The sequence below is a fragment of the Arvicanthis niloticus genome, chromosome 14 (assembly GCF_011762505.2).
Source record: "Arvicanthis niloticus isolate mArvNil1 chromosome 14, mArvNil1.pat.X, whole genome shotgun sequence".
Taxonomy (NCBI): domain Eukaryota; kingdom Metazoa; phylum Chordata; class Mammalia; order Rodentia; family Muridae; genus Arvicanthis; species Arvicanthis niloticus.
The window spans coordinates 69,156,860-69,171,809 of record NC_047671.1 but is presented as its reverse complement, the minus strand read 5'-3'; the positions used below and the strand labels follow the sequence as shown (position 1 = coordinate 69,171,809).

General features: G+C 39.8%; 1 protein-coding gene across 1 annotated transcript in view; it reads right to left on the bottom strand.

Moving 5' to 3' along the window:
- The window catches only part of Cdh2 (cadherin 2), a 216,583-nt gene that overhangs the window by 26,632 nt on the left and 175,001 nt on the right, over positions 1-14,950 (bottom strand). The window contains exons 8-14 of the mRNA XM_076912954.1: positions 13,106-13,243; positions 12,251-12,436; positions 9,525-9,778; positions 7,656-7,798; positions 4,650-4,883; positions 4,109-4,342; positions 2,086-2,225 (exon numbers count right to left, since the gene is read on the bottom strand). Coding sequence (XP_076769069.1) covers positions 2,086-2,225; positions 4,109-4,342; positions 4,650-4,883; positions 7,656-7,798; positions 9,525-9,778; positions 12,251-12,436; positions 13,106-13,243 — 1,329 coding nt within the window. The remainder of the gene's footprint in view (positions 1-2,085; positions 2,226-4,108; positions 4,343-4,649; positions 4,884-7,655; positions 7,799-9,524; positions 9,779-12,250; positions 12,437-13,105; positions 13,244-14,950) is intronic.

The following is a 14,950-nucleotide window of genomic DNA, read 5'->3' as shown; positions in this document are numbered from 1 at the left end:
ATATAAATGGGAGAACAGATTCAGACAGCTGACTCCGAGCTCCTGGTTTAAGTGCTACAATGCTGGGAATATTAGATCCTGCCCCTGAACCTCCGATTTTATGAAACAACTATCATTTACTATTATTAATTTTCTACTTAAGCTTTGTGAGGTGGTTTTATGTTGACACTTCCAAAGTGATAAACAGAGGCTGGAGAGATGGCTCAGTTGTTAAGAGCACTTGCTATACAAGTACGAGGACCCAAGTTCAAATGTTGGGCACTCAACATAAAAAGCCAGACATAGAACTTCTGCACTGGGGCCAGGGACTCCAGGAAGCTCACCGGCTAGGCAGCCCTCCTTGAAACAGGGCTTTGGTCCAACGAGAGATCCTGTCTCAAAGCAATATAACAGAGAACAACAGAGAACTTTTTTGACATCCTCCTCTCTGGCCTCTCTCATGTGTACATAAGGGTACACACAACTGCACCCACACATGCATCATATATACACACATAACTCCCAATATACACACACAATGAGAAGCCATGAGATGAAAAGCGCAACAATGAAAGCTAGATGTAATCAGTAAGTGAAAAGGTAGATTAATTAAGAATTAAGCCACATGTAAATTTTAAAACCTAAATACATTTATACAAGTGAGAAACCCTTGGGTATATTTACAGAGCCTCTGTAATTAGTCAGTATTCAAAACAGCTTTACACACTTGAGTCAAGTTTCAGGACATTTTAAACAAGCCTTTTTCCTAAATGAGAGTTCAGACTTCCTAAATCAAGAACAGAACCTGCAGTTAGGGGTTCACAGCAATCCACATGGCTTCACAAATGTGAATGAGGAATGTCAAAGATGGAGACCAGGTATGAATGTGCTCTGCTAAACGAAAGAAATACACCAGTTCTTATCTTAAACAGGTGCTGGGAAGTGTGTGTGTGTGTGTGTGTGTGTGTGTGTGTGTGTGTGTGTGTGTGTGTAACTTATACTGATTAGTCCACTACCAAATGCACTCAAGGCAGAAAGATGACCAAAACCCCAAGAATGCCAGGTTCTTTTCAGGTTCTGTCATTTGTTTCAGAAGCAGAAATGGTGTAACCATAGCATCACATGTATTGACGATATACCTGTTGTGACTTCTTGGGAATACTTCCTTATACTCATCATTTCAAGATGAAATACATGTATGGATGGTTGAATGTAGGCTGTGACACCAGACAGATACAGATTCAAATCCTGTGACCAAAGTAGACAACTACCTGGAATCTGTGTGGAGCTTATTCTTGCAGTTGTCAAAAGTGGGGATGTTCTCGTAGGGATGGAAGCTTCCAAAGATTTTATAAAGATATTTAATGTCTGTGGCCAACGCCTGGCATGCAATATGGAACTCTTAGATTGTTCTTAGGACGTCTAGTTTGATTCTGAGCAAGGCAGCCTATGTTTTTCATGATTGCTTATTCTCACTCTCGGTACATACAGCTTTGTATGTACATGGCACAGAGAAGCAAACATTTAATAGCAAGAAGAGAATTCTGTCACCCACTGAGCAACTACTGTAAGCCAGGCACCAAGACAGATACCATAGAACAATAAATGGAGTAGCTGTGGTCTCTAAATGCTAGCTTTTCTCCGTGATGTTAAGACGCTTAGGGTCACATATTTGCTGGCTCTGCCCCGTTTTATGACACCATAGATTTAAATCATGCCTAGAATATTAAATTTGCCTAGGAAGCATTTGCAAAATAAGCAGTGCTTTTTATACCAACTTTGCATATCTAGAGCCCAATATAAGAATTAATTGTACTTATATTTTAATTATCCAGTGGGACAATAAAAGGCCAAAGTAAACAAATACAAATTTAAGTGAAATAGGTTCAAGTTGTATGAATTCAAGTTCCTGAATCAATGGTGTTAATATAACATATATTATAAATATACTGTAAATACAACTATAACTGGTATTTTGGGAACAGTCAAAAATGTGTGACTTTATGGGAAGAATATATCAACTGGTTAATAATATGATATGATAAATGACAGAAAATGTGGCAGTTTTCATAATACATAATCTTAAAGATTTAAAACACCACTCACCTGGTCTTCTTCTCCTCCGCCTTCTTCATCATATTTCAATATATTATCTCTTACGTCATCTTCTGGGTCAATTAAAAGCTGCTTGGCTTGGCGTTCTTTATCCCGGCGTTTCATCCATACCACAAACATGAGAACAAGGACTGGATAGGGGATGGGGAGAAATTCACACTGCTATTTATTCTGAAAGCCAGACTTACAGAACCTCAAACTTCTGCATTCCCGATTTAAGCACACGAAAGGACCATGATACATAATTCACTCTAGTACCAAGTATGGGCCTTAGCAGTCCTCTGCCAGAGCACAGAGTGAAGACCTGGACTCTAGTCTACAGGGCCCCATGGACATGCTGAATAAACTCCTTTGTCCCATGAGGCATGGTCTACAGAAGTGACTATATGGCTTCTATCTTTATCTTGGCTTGTTAGAGGATCGATACCCTGACAGAATGCTTCATAAACTCCAAAGACACAAAACAGCACTGAGTTGAACTGTGGCACTGGTCAGTCATTTTTATACTCCCAAATTCTCAGAGAAAGGCACTTCCTCTGGGGAACAAGTGTTTGCTTAGATGTTTAGGGCAGGAAATGAGAGCTGGGTGTGTAATTGGATTCCTGGTTGCTTTTTGACTCCCAGAAGCTGGTGTTTCTCTGTCATGCTATTCTGCATTTTCTTCCCTACCTCACTGCTAGGAAGGCATGGGGATTAGTTTGTGCACTGAAATAATATTAGGCTTTCATCCTTCACACTCAGTGCCAGGTCTGCAACCATAAATTCTCCCAAGTTGATGTTAAAATCAGTGCCAATTCATTTTCCCCCACAATGCCAGTGTCACTTTGTCATGGCTGAATCTAGCATCCCTAAGTCTGTCTTGATAAGGCTGGAGTATATGGCACATTCTGGTTGAAAGTGAACGGCATGCCTGAGCACACATCTAGGAATAAATTCTGTCTAAAATCTGAAGGTATCAGTTTATATCCTGAAACAAAAAGATTTAATGACTCCTATTTGAGCACATTTTTATTATTGGCCGTAAAAGTAAATATCTTCCTTTAAAAGCCAGATACACGATCTCATTTGCCATTGTTCAGGGCTAAATCTAGCAAGTGGATTATTAGTATAGCATGCAGGTTTCAAATTATAGTCAGAGCGGTCTCCACACAGGAAGTAAAAAATGCTCAGGCTTCTATAGTAATTGCTTGGAATAAAGGGACAGAATTCTAAATTACCAGAACACTTGTAAATGGAGAAAACATAAAAGAAATGGCCAACATTTTCAAGAAAGTGATTGGTGCATAGCGTGATCACACAATAAACTGGTCCTGCTGCTATTCCACAATAAAACACTCGGCCCGGGCAATCCATTCTTTTAACCTGCATGCTCAGAAGTGGTTCCTAAAGTACTTTCTGGTGGGTAATTCTTTGCATTCCACTGAACCAAAGATTGCAAAGTATCTTAAAAAGAAGAAATTCCTTAATCTGCACTTCTGCTAAAGACAGACAATTTATTGAGCTGTATAATCATTTCCATTATCAAATGTGCTCTGTGTGGAGTAAAAATCTCTCACTGCTTTGTGCAGTCCCTCAGAAACAAATATCTTGATCCTTGCATGACTGGAGCAGGTTGCTAACTGCATTTTATATGCAGGGAAGCGAAGGAAAGCGATACACTTATTTTCTTAAATCATCAGCTATGTGCCATAAATTCATACTCAAGTCATAAGGTGAGTGCTCAAACTTAGGACTGCTTAACACTTTTCTGTGAAATGGGCTTTGTGTGACCCCCAGCAATCAGCACAGATAATGGCTGAGGGGACAGGAGAACACATGGGGGCTTGCTGCAAATGCGTCAGCGCACTCGCTGATGCTCACTGCGGTTCGTATGCTAAAGGGAGCCTGGTTGCCCCCATATGATTGACAGGATGATGCTCAGCCATCCAAAGGACTTGCTCAGTTATTTTGTGAAGGTTCCTTGCTGAGAATCCTAGAAGTAGAAGGAACCACACCCTCTGAGACCAATACTCACTCAGCAGGATGATGATACAAAGAAGGATAGCAATGATGGCACCCGTGCCAAGCCCTGCACCCACGATCCTGTCTACGTCGGTGCAGTCTCCATTGGAGTCACACTGGCAAACTTTCACACGCAGGATGGAAATGTTGGACTTGGGAGGATTCCCTGAATCTGTGATAATGATGGGAACTTCATAGATACCAGCTTCCAAAAATTTTATCTTTAAATTGAGCTGAGCAAAATCACCTACACAGAAAAGGGAGAAAAGAGAAAAAGTCTGACAGTCAACACCTAATAAGAGTTAAGAAAAAAAAATACTCTACTACTTTCCAGAATGTATTTCCTAACTGTAACCCATTAAACAAATCACAGTTATGCTGTATTATGAAAAGCTGTTTTAGGTTTTAAGTGTTTTTAATATCTCACTTACACCTTAAATAACATTTAATATATGTTTTATGAGAAGATTATGAAGTACGTAAAATTAATTTCCCATACTAGGGTTCAAAACTACTGCCCTACACATGCATCCAAATAATTAACCTGCTCTTACCGTTAAGCCGGGTGATGGTCCAGTTTCTTTTAATAGTCACTGGAGATAAGGGGAGATCAAATGCGAACGGCCCGGCATTTGGGTCTATGTCATAATCAAGTGCTGTGATGTTAATTGAATTGGGTTCTGGAGTTTCACAAGTCTCAGCCTCTTGAGGTAACACCTGAGGGGCGTTGTCATTGATATCAAGTAAATAGATTTGCAGTGTTCCTGTTCCACTCATAGGAGGGATTCCTAAAAGGAGAGAGAAGTCAAAGTTGAGGGCAATAGTTTCTTGGCTGAACCTCAAATGTGGTGATGTTTGAAGCCTTTTGCCCCTATCACTGTATCTCATGGGAAAATGCTCACTGTCACAGTAGCTGAGTGGATAGTCTTCAGAGCAAGCTCACGTCTTCCTCCCCTCCTGGGATGGATGGCTCCGAGCTGCTGGTGCCATCCTCTGGGAGCTGAGCATGGGTCTCACGCCTCCTCTGCTCTAGCTGCCCATCACTACGTGCTCACGGATAGCCTACTCCTCTAGCAACTGCGGAGAATATCAAAGAAGCACAGGGGCTTGTGAGGTGATGAAGCCTAGCCTCTGGATGGAGAAACAGGACATGTGAATGTATGCAGGAGAGCTCTGAAAGTTCAAATCCAGCTGTAACCATTGCAACTATTTCCAGGCAAGCAATAGAAGACCATAGGAGTCCTGGGAACACATACCCTGGAGGGATAAAACCTGTTTCTTTGATTAGCCAACTACAGATATAAGAAAGAATGGGAAGGCCCTTTGTATACTAATTCTTACTATTTCTACGAAGAAGGTTTAAATATGTGAGGGGCCCCAGTCTCTGCAAACTGCTCATAGGTCTGGGCTCTTTTGCATACTGTAAAGTATACAAAACTGTACATAAGTGTTCTGCCTGACCTTAAAGCTGATCTCATCAGCCCTGAAGATGTTATCTCTCCCAGCTCATGCGATCCTTTAGTCTGGTTGTATTACAATATCCATATATAAACCTAAGAGGTTTTATGTATGTGCACCTATATTCACATCATTTGTATTTATATGCGTTTTATAAACAGTTACATATACTCAATCCCAGATAGCTAAGTGGCATAGCTGGAGGTCATGAAACTAGGCCGGTGTACATGTCCACAGTCCTGAGAAGGCGGTGGGAAAAGAATATGAGGAACGCAATGGACCAGAGGGCAGGAGCATTGGTGGGAAGAATGTTTGACTCTTCTTCTTCTTTAAAAAATTTTATTATTTATTTATTTATTTATTTATTTATTTATTTATATTCTTCTCACAATCATTAAATCCCAACAGCAGTTTTCCCTCCCCCTGCTCCTCCCAGCTCTCTCTCCTCTCTCAGAGATCTACTCTTGCTCTATTTCTCTCCAAATAGACACTATGCTGCTTGGTACCTTGAGGAACCTTTACATCTACCATCACTTTAAAATTACTTGACTAACTCAGGATGACTTTACAAAGCAGGCAACAGTGAAGCCATTTATCAACAAGGAAACTAGGGCACAGAGACTAAGAGCTTGCCCATCCTTCTTCAACACTGGAATTAGTCAAGTCCACCCTTGGAACTTCGGGGCTCCAAAGGTCTCACTTCTCGCATCTCAAATAATCCTTCAATTAAAAGCAATCCATCTTGGTAAGTGCAAAGCCCGGTTGTACCTCAAAGCCAAGATGCAGCCATGTCACTTCATGACTCTTTGAATCTCTACACAATGAAACTTTAAGTTCCAGAAGAGGGAGGAAAGGGGACTTTGCATAAAACCAGGAACTCTCCAGCAGGCATGGCTAGATGCTTTACTAACCCTGTGGCAGAAGCTGATCCTGCCGACGTCTAACACTAAAAGGCTGAATACAGGTCTTATATTAGAAAGGACACAAAATACTGCACTCATCTGAGGACAAACATTTTTTTCATAGTTGTTCATGCAAGTGGGTCTCATCACCACAATGTATTAAAACTGGATATCTTGACCACCAATTTGAAGTTTGCATTTTTTCAACAAGCAAATACATTCATAGTCTCACACTAAAAATATTTAAAAATATGGTTGTGATTTTATTTAAAAACTATTCACAATGACAGAAATATTTTTGTGAATATTAGCTCATGCTGAGTATTGCTTTAAAAGCTTTATTTGGACAATTCTATGTAATTCAAGGCAGTACAAGTTAGCTATTAATACCATTATATGTTTATTTCACAAAAATAACACAAAGGAAGAAGAGTTGAACTGTATCACAAACCCCACAGAAAGAAGCGGGCTGTTGGGTGGCCGCGCACGCCTTCTAACCGTGCACTTGGGAGGCAGAGGCAAGCGGATGGGTCTCTTGAGTCAGTGGCCAGCCTGGTCTGTAGAAGAGCCTGAGGCTAGACATATGTGGGAGCCAGCAAAGTTCTCATTTTGCACTTATGTTTGTTCTCCTTATTTTCAAAAATTTAACAGAACATACTTACGTATTTCAACCAACTCTGACCCAGCAGAGATTCACATTGGAAAAGAAAAAGTGTCAAAATGTATGTTTCAAAACCCTCTGTTCACTTTCTGTATATGTACAAAAATCTGTTTTCTAGCACATTACAGGAATTTGTCAGAGAAAAAGTTCAGAGAAACACATGAAGAATATATAAAAAACCACATTCTGGGTACATTGAAGACAGACTTCATGTGTAGATCACAGGGCATCAGTGTCTGTCAGTCAGGGCAAGAGAGCAGGGAGGCCCATGACCTCAATGCCAGCCCACTATAGAAGTCATATGTACACACAGAGTATTTCCTGGAGATGGCGGAGAAGTTCCTTATAGAAAGCCAGTGGGAAATGGGAAGAAAAATTTGGGACTTCAAGACAAAACAAAACTTTAGAGCCTGAAAAGAGTAAAGGTCTGCTTTCTATATAATTTATCGCTGCAGAAAGTCTTATTTCCTACATCAGTACAAAAGGCATGGCTCTCTTTAACACACAGGACAATCCAGCAGACCTATTTAATTACGTACCATTGTCAGAAGCAAGGAAGGTAGCATTATAGATGTTGTTTTTTACATTAGGCGATTCTCTATCCAACACAGCAATCGTTGTGATCTGCCCATTCAGAGGATCTATTTTCAGCCAATTGGCAGGATCAGATAACTTTGTGTATCTGCAAAATGAAAGTGCAGTGACTCAAATATTTTTTTAATAAGAAACTTAACAAATAAAGCCTATGTAAATTTTACAGGTTTAATTACAAAGAGGCAAAGCCCTCCTTGATTTGCATGACTGTAGGTGATGGCCAGCATAGAATTTTAAGGTAGAAATGTATGTCTGTGGAAGTGATTTCGGGAGGTATGCCCAGCCACGGTGAATCAAAAGCACAGGAAAGTCTGCAGAGCTGTCGGGGTAAGACATGGTATACAGTCTCACTGCGGTGAGCCGAGGTAGATTTAGCTCATCTCAGTCCAGGCTCTTGCCTACTTCAATTCATAACATAGGTACTGACAATATGGCTCAGATAGAGTCTCTAAATCTGAACCTTGGGAATCAGAAGCTAAAGTATGCAGCACAAACCATGCCTAGTGCTTCACCACCTTATGGGAGAGACAAAGCCTCACCAGAGAGACCCCATAAAATCCCATTCCTACCAGGATCCCCCAAACGGGGCCTCAGACTTGTGTCCTTCAAAGAGTCCCTGAGGCTTTCATCTTCAAGAGCAGACTCTCTTCTTTGAACTCCTTTTTAAGATGTGAGTTGAAGTTTTAAAACTCAGATAACTAACGCATAGATTGGGCATGCTATGGTCTATTCTGAGAGGTGAAGTCTACAGGATTTTAATGCACCAATTAATTAGCCATTTAGTTGTCCTGATTCCCACATATGGAGAACTGGGGTTCAGAGTGGTCATCTGTTAGCAGCCATTCTGAAAGCACTTAAACCAAATTATGAATTAATTTTTAAAATTATCTTTATCTACTACAGAGAACAGCTGAATGGAGTAAACCCTGACAGTCACCCAGTCCCACCTCAGGATAAATTAGGTTTTGCTGAGGCTGGAAGTCCATATATATATACAGCTTATAGGTTTGTTGCACAAGCATAGTGAGAACATCATTTGTTGGCTCGTTTTTGGTACGGCATGTGTTCTCCTTTTGCTGGATGTGTGGAGAAGAGAGAGCTTGCAATTTCCTCAAGCTTCCTTGAGTTACTTTTTATATATTTGATACAAAAGTATAGGCTAAATAATTGATATTTTTAATGAAAAGGACTGAGAGGTAGGAAGTTTTTCCTCCTACTAACACAAATAGATGCAGTCTTAGTATTTTTAAGCTAATAACGTCAGGAATGTCCTACGAAGAAAATACACCAGAGAATTTTAAATTGCTTCAGAAAACATATATGTCTCCATTTTCTATGGATGCTGAGGACTGAAGAAGCCTATTTTTGTAGAACAATATTTTTTTTAATCTCTAAATATATGAAGTAATTTCTGTAAGTCGTGGGTATGTTAGAGTTCAATCATGAGTTTTTTTTAGGAATGCAGCTCCAGGTAGGCTACTCCTGCTGCAGTGCATGACCACACACCCATGCAAATACAGATAGAGCAAATTGGTCCCAGTGGTTATACAACAAGTACATGAAGGTGAGAAGGAAACACAGTAGGAAACTGGAAGGAGGTGGTAGGGAGGGACTAGGGGTGCATCTGAATCTAGCATGAAATTCCTAGAGTAAATAAACATTATATTCAAAATTAAGAAGTAAGAAATAAAATTATTATAACTTCTAATACTTACTTTTATTTGTAATGGACATTTCTTACAGGGTACATTTAATAATTTCCACACAGAGCACAGAACATAATCTAATCTTGACACTACAGTAGTGTTTCTTACCTGATATTCTGTTGCATATATCGATCAGGGTCCTGAGCAGTGAGCGTGGTCAGCATGGTACCTGCGTGGAGGCCTTCCTCTTGGCGAATAATTTTAGGATTTGGGGCAAAATAAGGATTTTCATTGACATCAATAACCGTCACAGACACAGTTGCTGTCGACTGAGGTGGGTGCTGAATCCCCTTAGCTAATGGCACTTGGTTTTCTGCAGCAACAGTAAGGACAAACATCCTATTCGTTTCAAAGTCAATTGGCTGAAAAAGAAAAACGGAAACCATATTTTTGTAGAATATTTCATTCTGCTGTTCATCTGTCTCTGAGTCTTGTTTCCAAAACATTAACTTTTACCCTTCAGTTAGCAAAAAGTTCTTCCGTAATTTCTGGAAAGCATGCAGGACTGTCTCATTGGAACACACCCTGACAGAGATTTATGTTTCTCCAAATTTGCATGATTGTTCCATAGAGTCATTTATTTAGATGTCTGTAGAAACTTGATTTTTTTTTTTTTAAAATCAGCACTGAAAACCAAAACTAGTAAATAATCTGAGGTCAGGTGAGAATGCAAGGATTTATAATCTCAAACATTGGGGAAAGACTATCTTTTATGTAAGAAAACTTTCACTAGTCAGCAGTGAATTGAAAAAAAAGTTACTATATAGTTAAAAATACTATATAATTGAAAATGCTATACAATTTTTAAAAATGAGGCTAAAACCTAATCCAGTTTAAGTGTCTTTCTGTGCTGGTGAGATGGCTCAGCAGGCAGGCAAGCTTGTCACCAAGCCTGACTGGCCTGAATTCCATACCAGGGAACCGTGATAGAAACAGCTGATTCTCACAAGTTGTCCTCCCCACACAAGTGTCTTGGCACTCACACCACTCCATCTCCAAAGCAACCAACCAATCATTCAATATAAATACAAAGTATCTTTCATAAATTAAAATATATACTGTGGAGTGGAGCACGTTTACATTCGAGCCTCTTAAATCAAGTGTTTTATAGGTAGCTTTTTTTTTTTTTTTCTGCTTACCTAGCAAACTAACAATCTGGCTATCTTCCATGATAATTCTGATTATTTTGCAGGTTTTTAAAAGTCTCTCACGAGAACACTCTAAATGATTAATGCAATGTACAAATAACCCTTTATGTGGATATTAACTGCAATAGTCCCACTGAATCCTGCTGTCATTTCACTCTGAATTTCCCTTGGTCACTTAGTAATGGAAAACCATTGTGTTTGGTAGTAACAGGGAAGGTCAGAGGGTGTTCCGTTGTTACTCTTGGTAGTTTAAGAGTGACTAAGAGCTGAAGCTCACGAGAAAACTATGTAATTATCACAAAACACAGCAGCATCCTACCCAAGAGATCTCAAAATCATCAAATCCACTGCAGTTTTCTCTTATTCTGCATGCCCAGCTTAAACACAGGAACGAAGCTGGTAAGGCTGTAACAAGCTGAAGCTGAAATGCTCATTATGCATTTACTTATGTTAGTGATGTCTGTGCAATTTGAGACCTATATCCAATGTATCAACCTCATTAGTCCCTCACAAATACACAAACACTTGGAGGCTGTACTCAAGCCCTTTTTCCACCGAGGCTGAAGTAGGGACGGCCACACAGCTTTGTGGGCAGAGCTGAGATGCAAACACAGAAAACTTAGTTCTGGGCTGGCACCATGCTTTTGTATTTGTCCTGTGTCCAGGAGATTTCCAGACTCCATCTCTTTCCCCTCATGTGGACACAGATCATAATTCCTAGAAAGAAGAACTTTCTGTGACTCTTTCTCTCTAGGGCACACAGGTGGGTTCACATGGTCGAGTGTTTTTAGGTGGAAGAGGATGTTCACCTGAAAGGCTTTTACAACTATGTGCTTGCTACTATTGAAGACCTTTCTCTTTGGGCCTGCTGCTACCATATTGTTCTGTTTCTTTCTTGTTTTTTTTTGTTTTTTTGTTTTTTGTTTTTTGTTTTTTGTTTTTTGTTTTTTTTTTTTTGAGTTGAGGTTTCTCTGTGTAGCCCTGGCTGTCCTACAGCTCACTCTGTACACCAGGCTGGCCCAGAACTTCCAGAGATCCACCTGCTTCTGGCTCCTGAGTGCTGGGACTAAAGGTATAATCCACCATGCGTAGCTAGACTAGGAAACTAGTTTCTTAAAGACACAAAAATAGCATTTAAAAATAGCCATGTATATACAAAATATTTATAAAATATAGGCTCACCCACCTACTTGTTCCATTTTACTTTGTGATTTTTTCCTTGTCTTTTCATTTGTTTACTCTCTGACCAAACTCCATGAGAATAAACATTGCATCTCTCCTCTCCCCTCTTACTCCTCCCACTGTCCTGATGGGGACTGAACTGAGAACCTGGTATACACTAGGCAAGCACTCCAACTATCAACCAATGGCCAACCCCTCAGGATGTGAGAGGCCACTAATGTATCAGCTATAGTCACTTAACTTTGCTGAGGACACCATGTCTTCAGAATGGTAAATCTGTCCAAATTGATTTTAATTGTTGTGATAATGGGAGAGAATTTATGTTGTCCTCAGTCTCCACATAAATTAAACATTAACACATAATGCACTAAGTAGTCAGGAATCCCAGACTTGGTATTTAAAAGAAAAAAAGGTCTCAAGATTCTACAGCAAAGTAATGGGAGAGGGCACAGGCTGGTGCCTACTAGGTAGCTGTCTGAGGTCTATGGTCCAAAGGACACTTACTTTTACCACTGTGACTAGCCCATCATTACTGTTGGGGTCTGTCCTGATGGCAAACCTTCCCGTAGGGTCTCCACCACTGATTCTGTAGGCAGCATTCCAGGCCGGTGTGTGGGGCTGATCCTTGTCAGTGACAGTTAGGTTGGCTACAATGACATCCACCCTGTTCTCAGGAACTTCTCCATAGAACTGCAAGAAAGACAAACCTCAGTCTGAGATGTGGCCCACTGAAGGACAAGCTGCCCGATGACCACAATGGCCTGACTTTACTGCCCCATTAAGGTTTTATGATCTACACTAAACAAGGAGATAGGTAATGCTGGTAATCACCCAGTTTATATCTGACTAAAAAGAAAAGATGCTGAAACATTTTTTTTAGCCACCCAGTATGGTTTTTTTTTTTTTTTTTTTTTAACATTTATGCTGCAGATTCATTAGTATTAAAATTAGCATCCATTTGTGAATATCAGTGTGATTAATGTGAGGTCCAGAGAAAAGACTTATACATAGGAAATAACTTGACTCGGGATCTAGGTAATTACTCGCTGGAAAAGCAGCACAAATCAGGCATGGATTTCAGGCATCTGAAACACTGGGAGAATTCTGTTACCACGGCACCAAGGTATTTGTTCCAGGCGGAGTATTTTAACTTCTGTGACAATAACTGGGGGTGATCAGGATCTACAGACTTCAGATGCCAGTTTTAAAGCCCATGCTATAGAAACATGAGTCAATGGCCACTCCGCTATCAGGACAAAGCAAGTTTCATTTTTTATTTAATGCATTTATTATTCATAACAAAACTTCTTCCAAATAGATCACAATGCTGAAGCTCTTTGAGTGACAGGTTGTACTCACGGTCATGGCAGTAAACTCTGGAGGATTGTCATTGACATCTGTCACTGTGATGACGGCTGTGGCTGTGTTTGAAAGGCCATAAGTGGGATTGCCTTCCATGTCTGTGGCTTGAATTATTAACGTATACTGTTGCACTTTCTAAAAAGACATAAAGATAACAAGTTAAATGATGCTAATTCCTCAAGAAGACATAACAGTTGTTCTGCAAAGGGCTCTCTATCACCCACAGAGAGCACAGCATCCTTCATTCTGATTAACATGACTTGCAATTTCCCACATGGAGTTTACTTTAACTCAGGAAGCACAGGTCTGGTTCTTGTCTGGGGAGATTTAGCTGTGTATATTCACTTCGACTCTTGAGAAGCAATGCAGTGAACACTTTGCAGATGTGTGAAATTCATGGCTGAGCTGCAGCCTCCATCTGGTTTCAAACTTTCTCTTTTGCTACAAGATTGGCAATAAGTATTCACGTTTTTTGGCATCTCATATATTACTTTCCAGGCAGGTTAGGATAGTAAAGGTAATGAGGAATCCCAGGAAAGGAAAGTATATGCAATTTACAAACTGACAAAGTATGTCTATCTTCCCTTAATATTTTATATATAAGCATATATACTATGTTATTACATATTCTTTTATAATTAGCTGATAACCATTGTTCCCCCATTCCTCATTAGTACCAACTGTTCAAAAATTACATAAGAGCTATACATAGTTTTTAAAACATCAATATTTCAGGCTAGAGACGATGGCTTAGTGGTTAAGAATACTTGTTGCCCTTGCAGAGAACTGAGGTTTGGAGACCACAGGCTGGTCCCCAAACATCTCTAACTCCAGGTCAAAGCGTTTGACTTTTGTGGGTCCCAGACATGTATGCAGTGCACATAGTATCATATAAACAAAAAATTCATACACATAAAATAAATACATAAGAATTTAAATATAAGTTTAATTAAAAGGTATACATTTAAATTATTAGTCCTAGAACACAACAGGTGTTTAACTGAATAGGTACATAACGAATAGATCAGCACTGAGATATAATACACAGTCTCTGATATTTTGAGCACAACCCTATCACAGATATAGACAGGAAATATTTACATGAAGGTGATTTTTATCAGGCGAGCACACATTACTTGAAAAATACAGATTGGCAATTTTAACAAGGAGCCAAACGAAGCTATAATGAATGTTTAGTGAAGGTTGAGATTATCTTAAAAATCTATACTGCCAACCAACAGCATTTTATTTGCTGAAAACCTAACCAAAAGCACTACCTAAAGTCCTTTGGAATCTCCATGAGAATCGGCACAGAATAAAAAGGATCATATTCTTAAATGCTAAACCGTTCTGAACAACAAAGCTCTTTCTTCACACTAAACAAAACAAGTGTCACTGCAAAGTGCAGCTCCCCTGGTTCTAAATATAGCCGACATTATAAACGGCTGTTCTTAAGGGAGTCCTGCAGCTTGGAGGGAAGAAGCACAAGTTGTGGTGTTTGATGCATTCATTAGAGCGAAGGGCAAGGACCAAGAAGAATGGGATGAGAAGCCAACCTCACACAGAGTTTGAACACTGCCAGCGGATTGAACGCCAATCTCTAGCAGATATTTACTTTAGTTCCCTTATTTCTTCCTAGAAGAAAATATATCATAGTTTTTAGTTAGGAAAAAACTCCAAATATGTAGTGCAGAATGAACCAGTTTAAGATTTTTGTAATCTACAACATTTTACTACAGCCCACAGTGGGCTGCAGGCTTCCTCAATGCCTTTGCTTCTCAAGCCTATTGCTTTGAAGAAAATCTCGGGCTCTGACCCCTTTAGCTACAGGGACCAGATGGC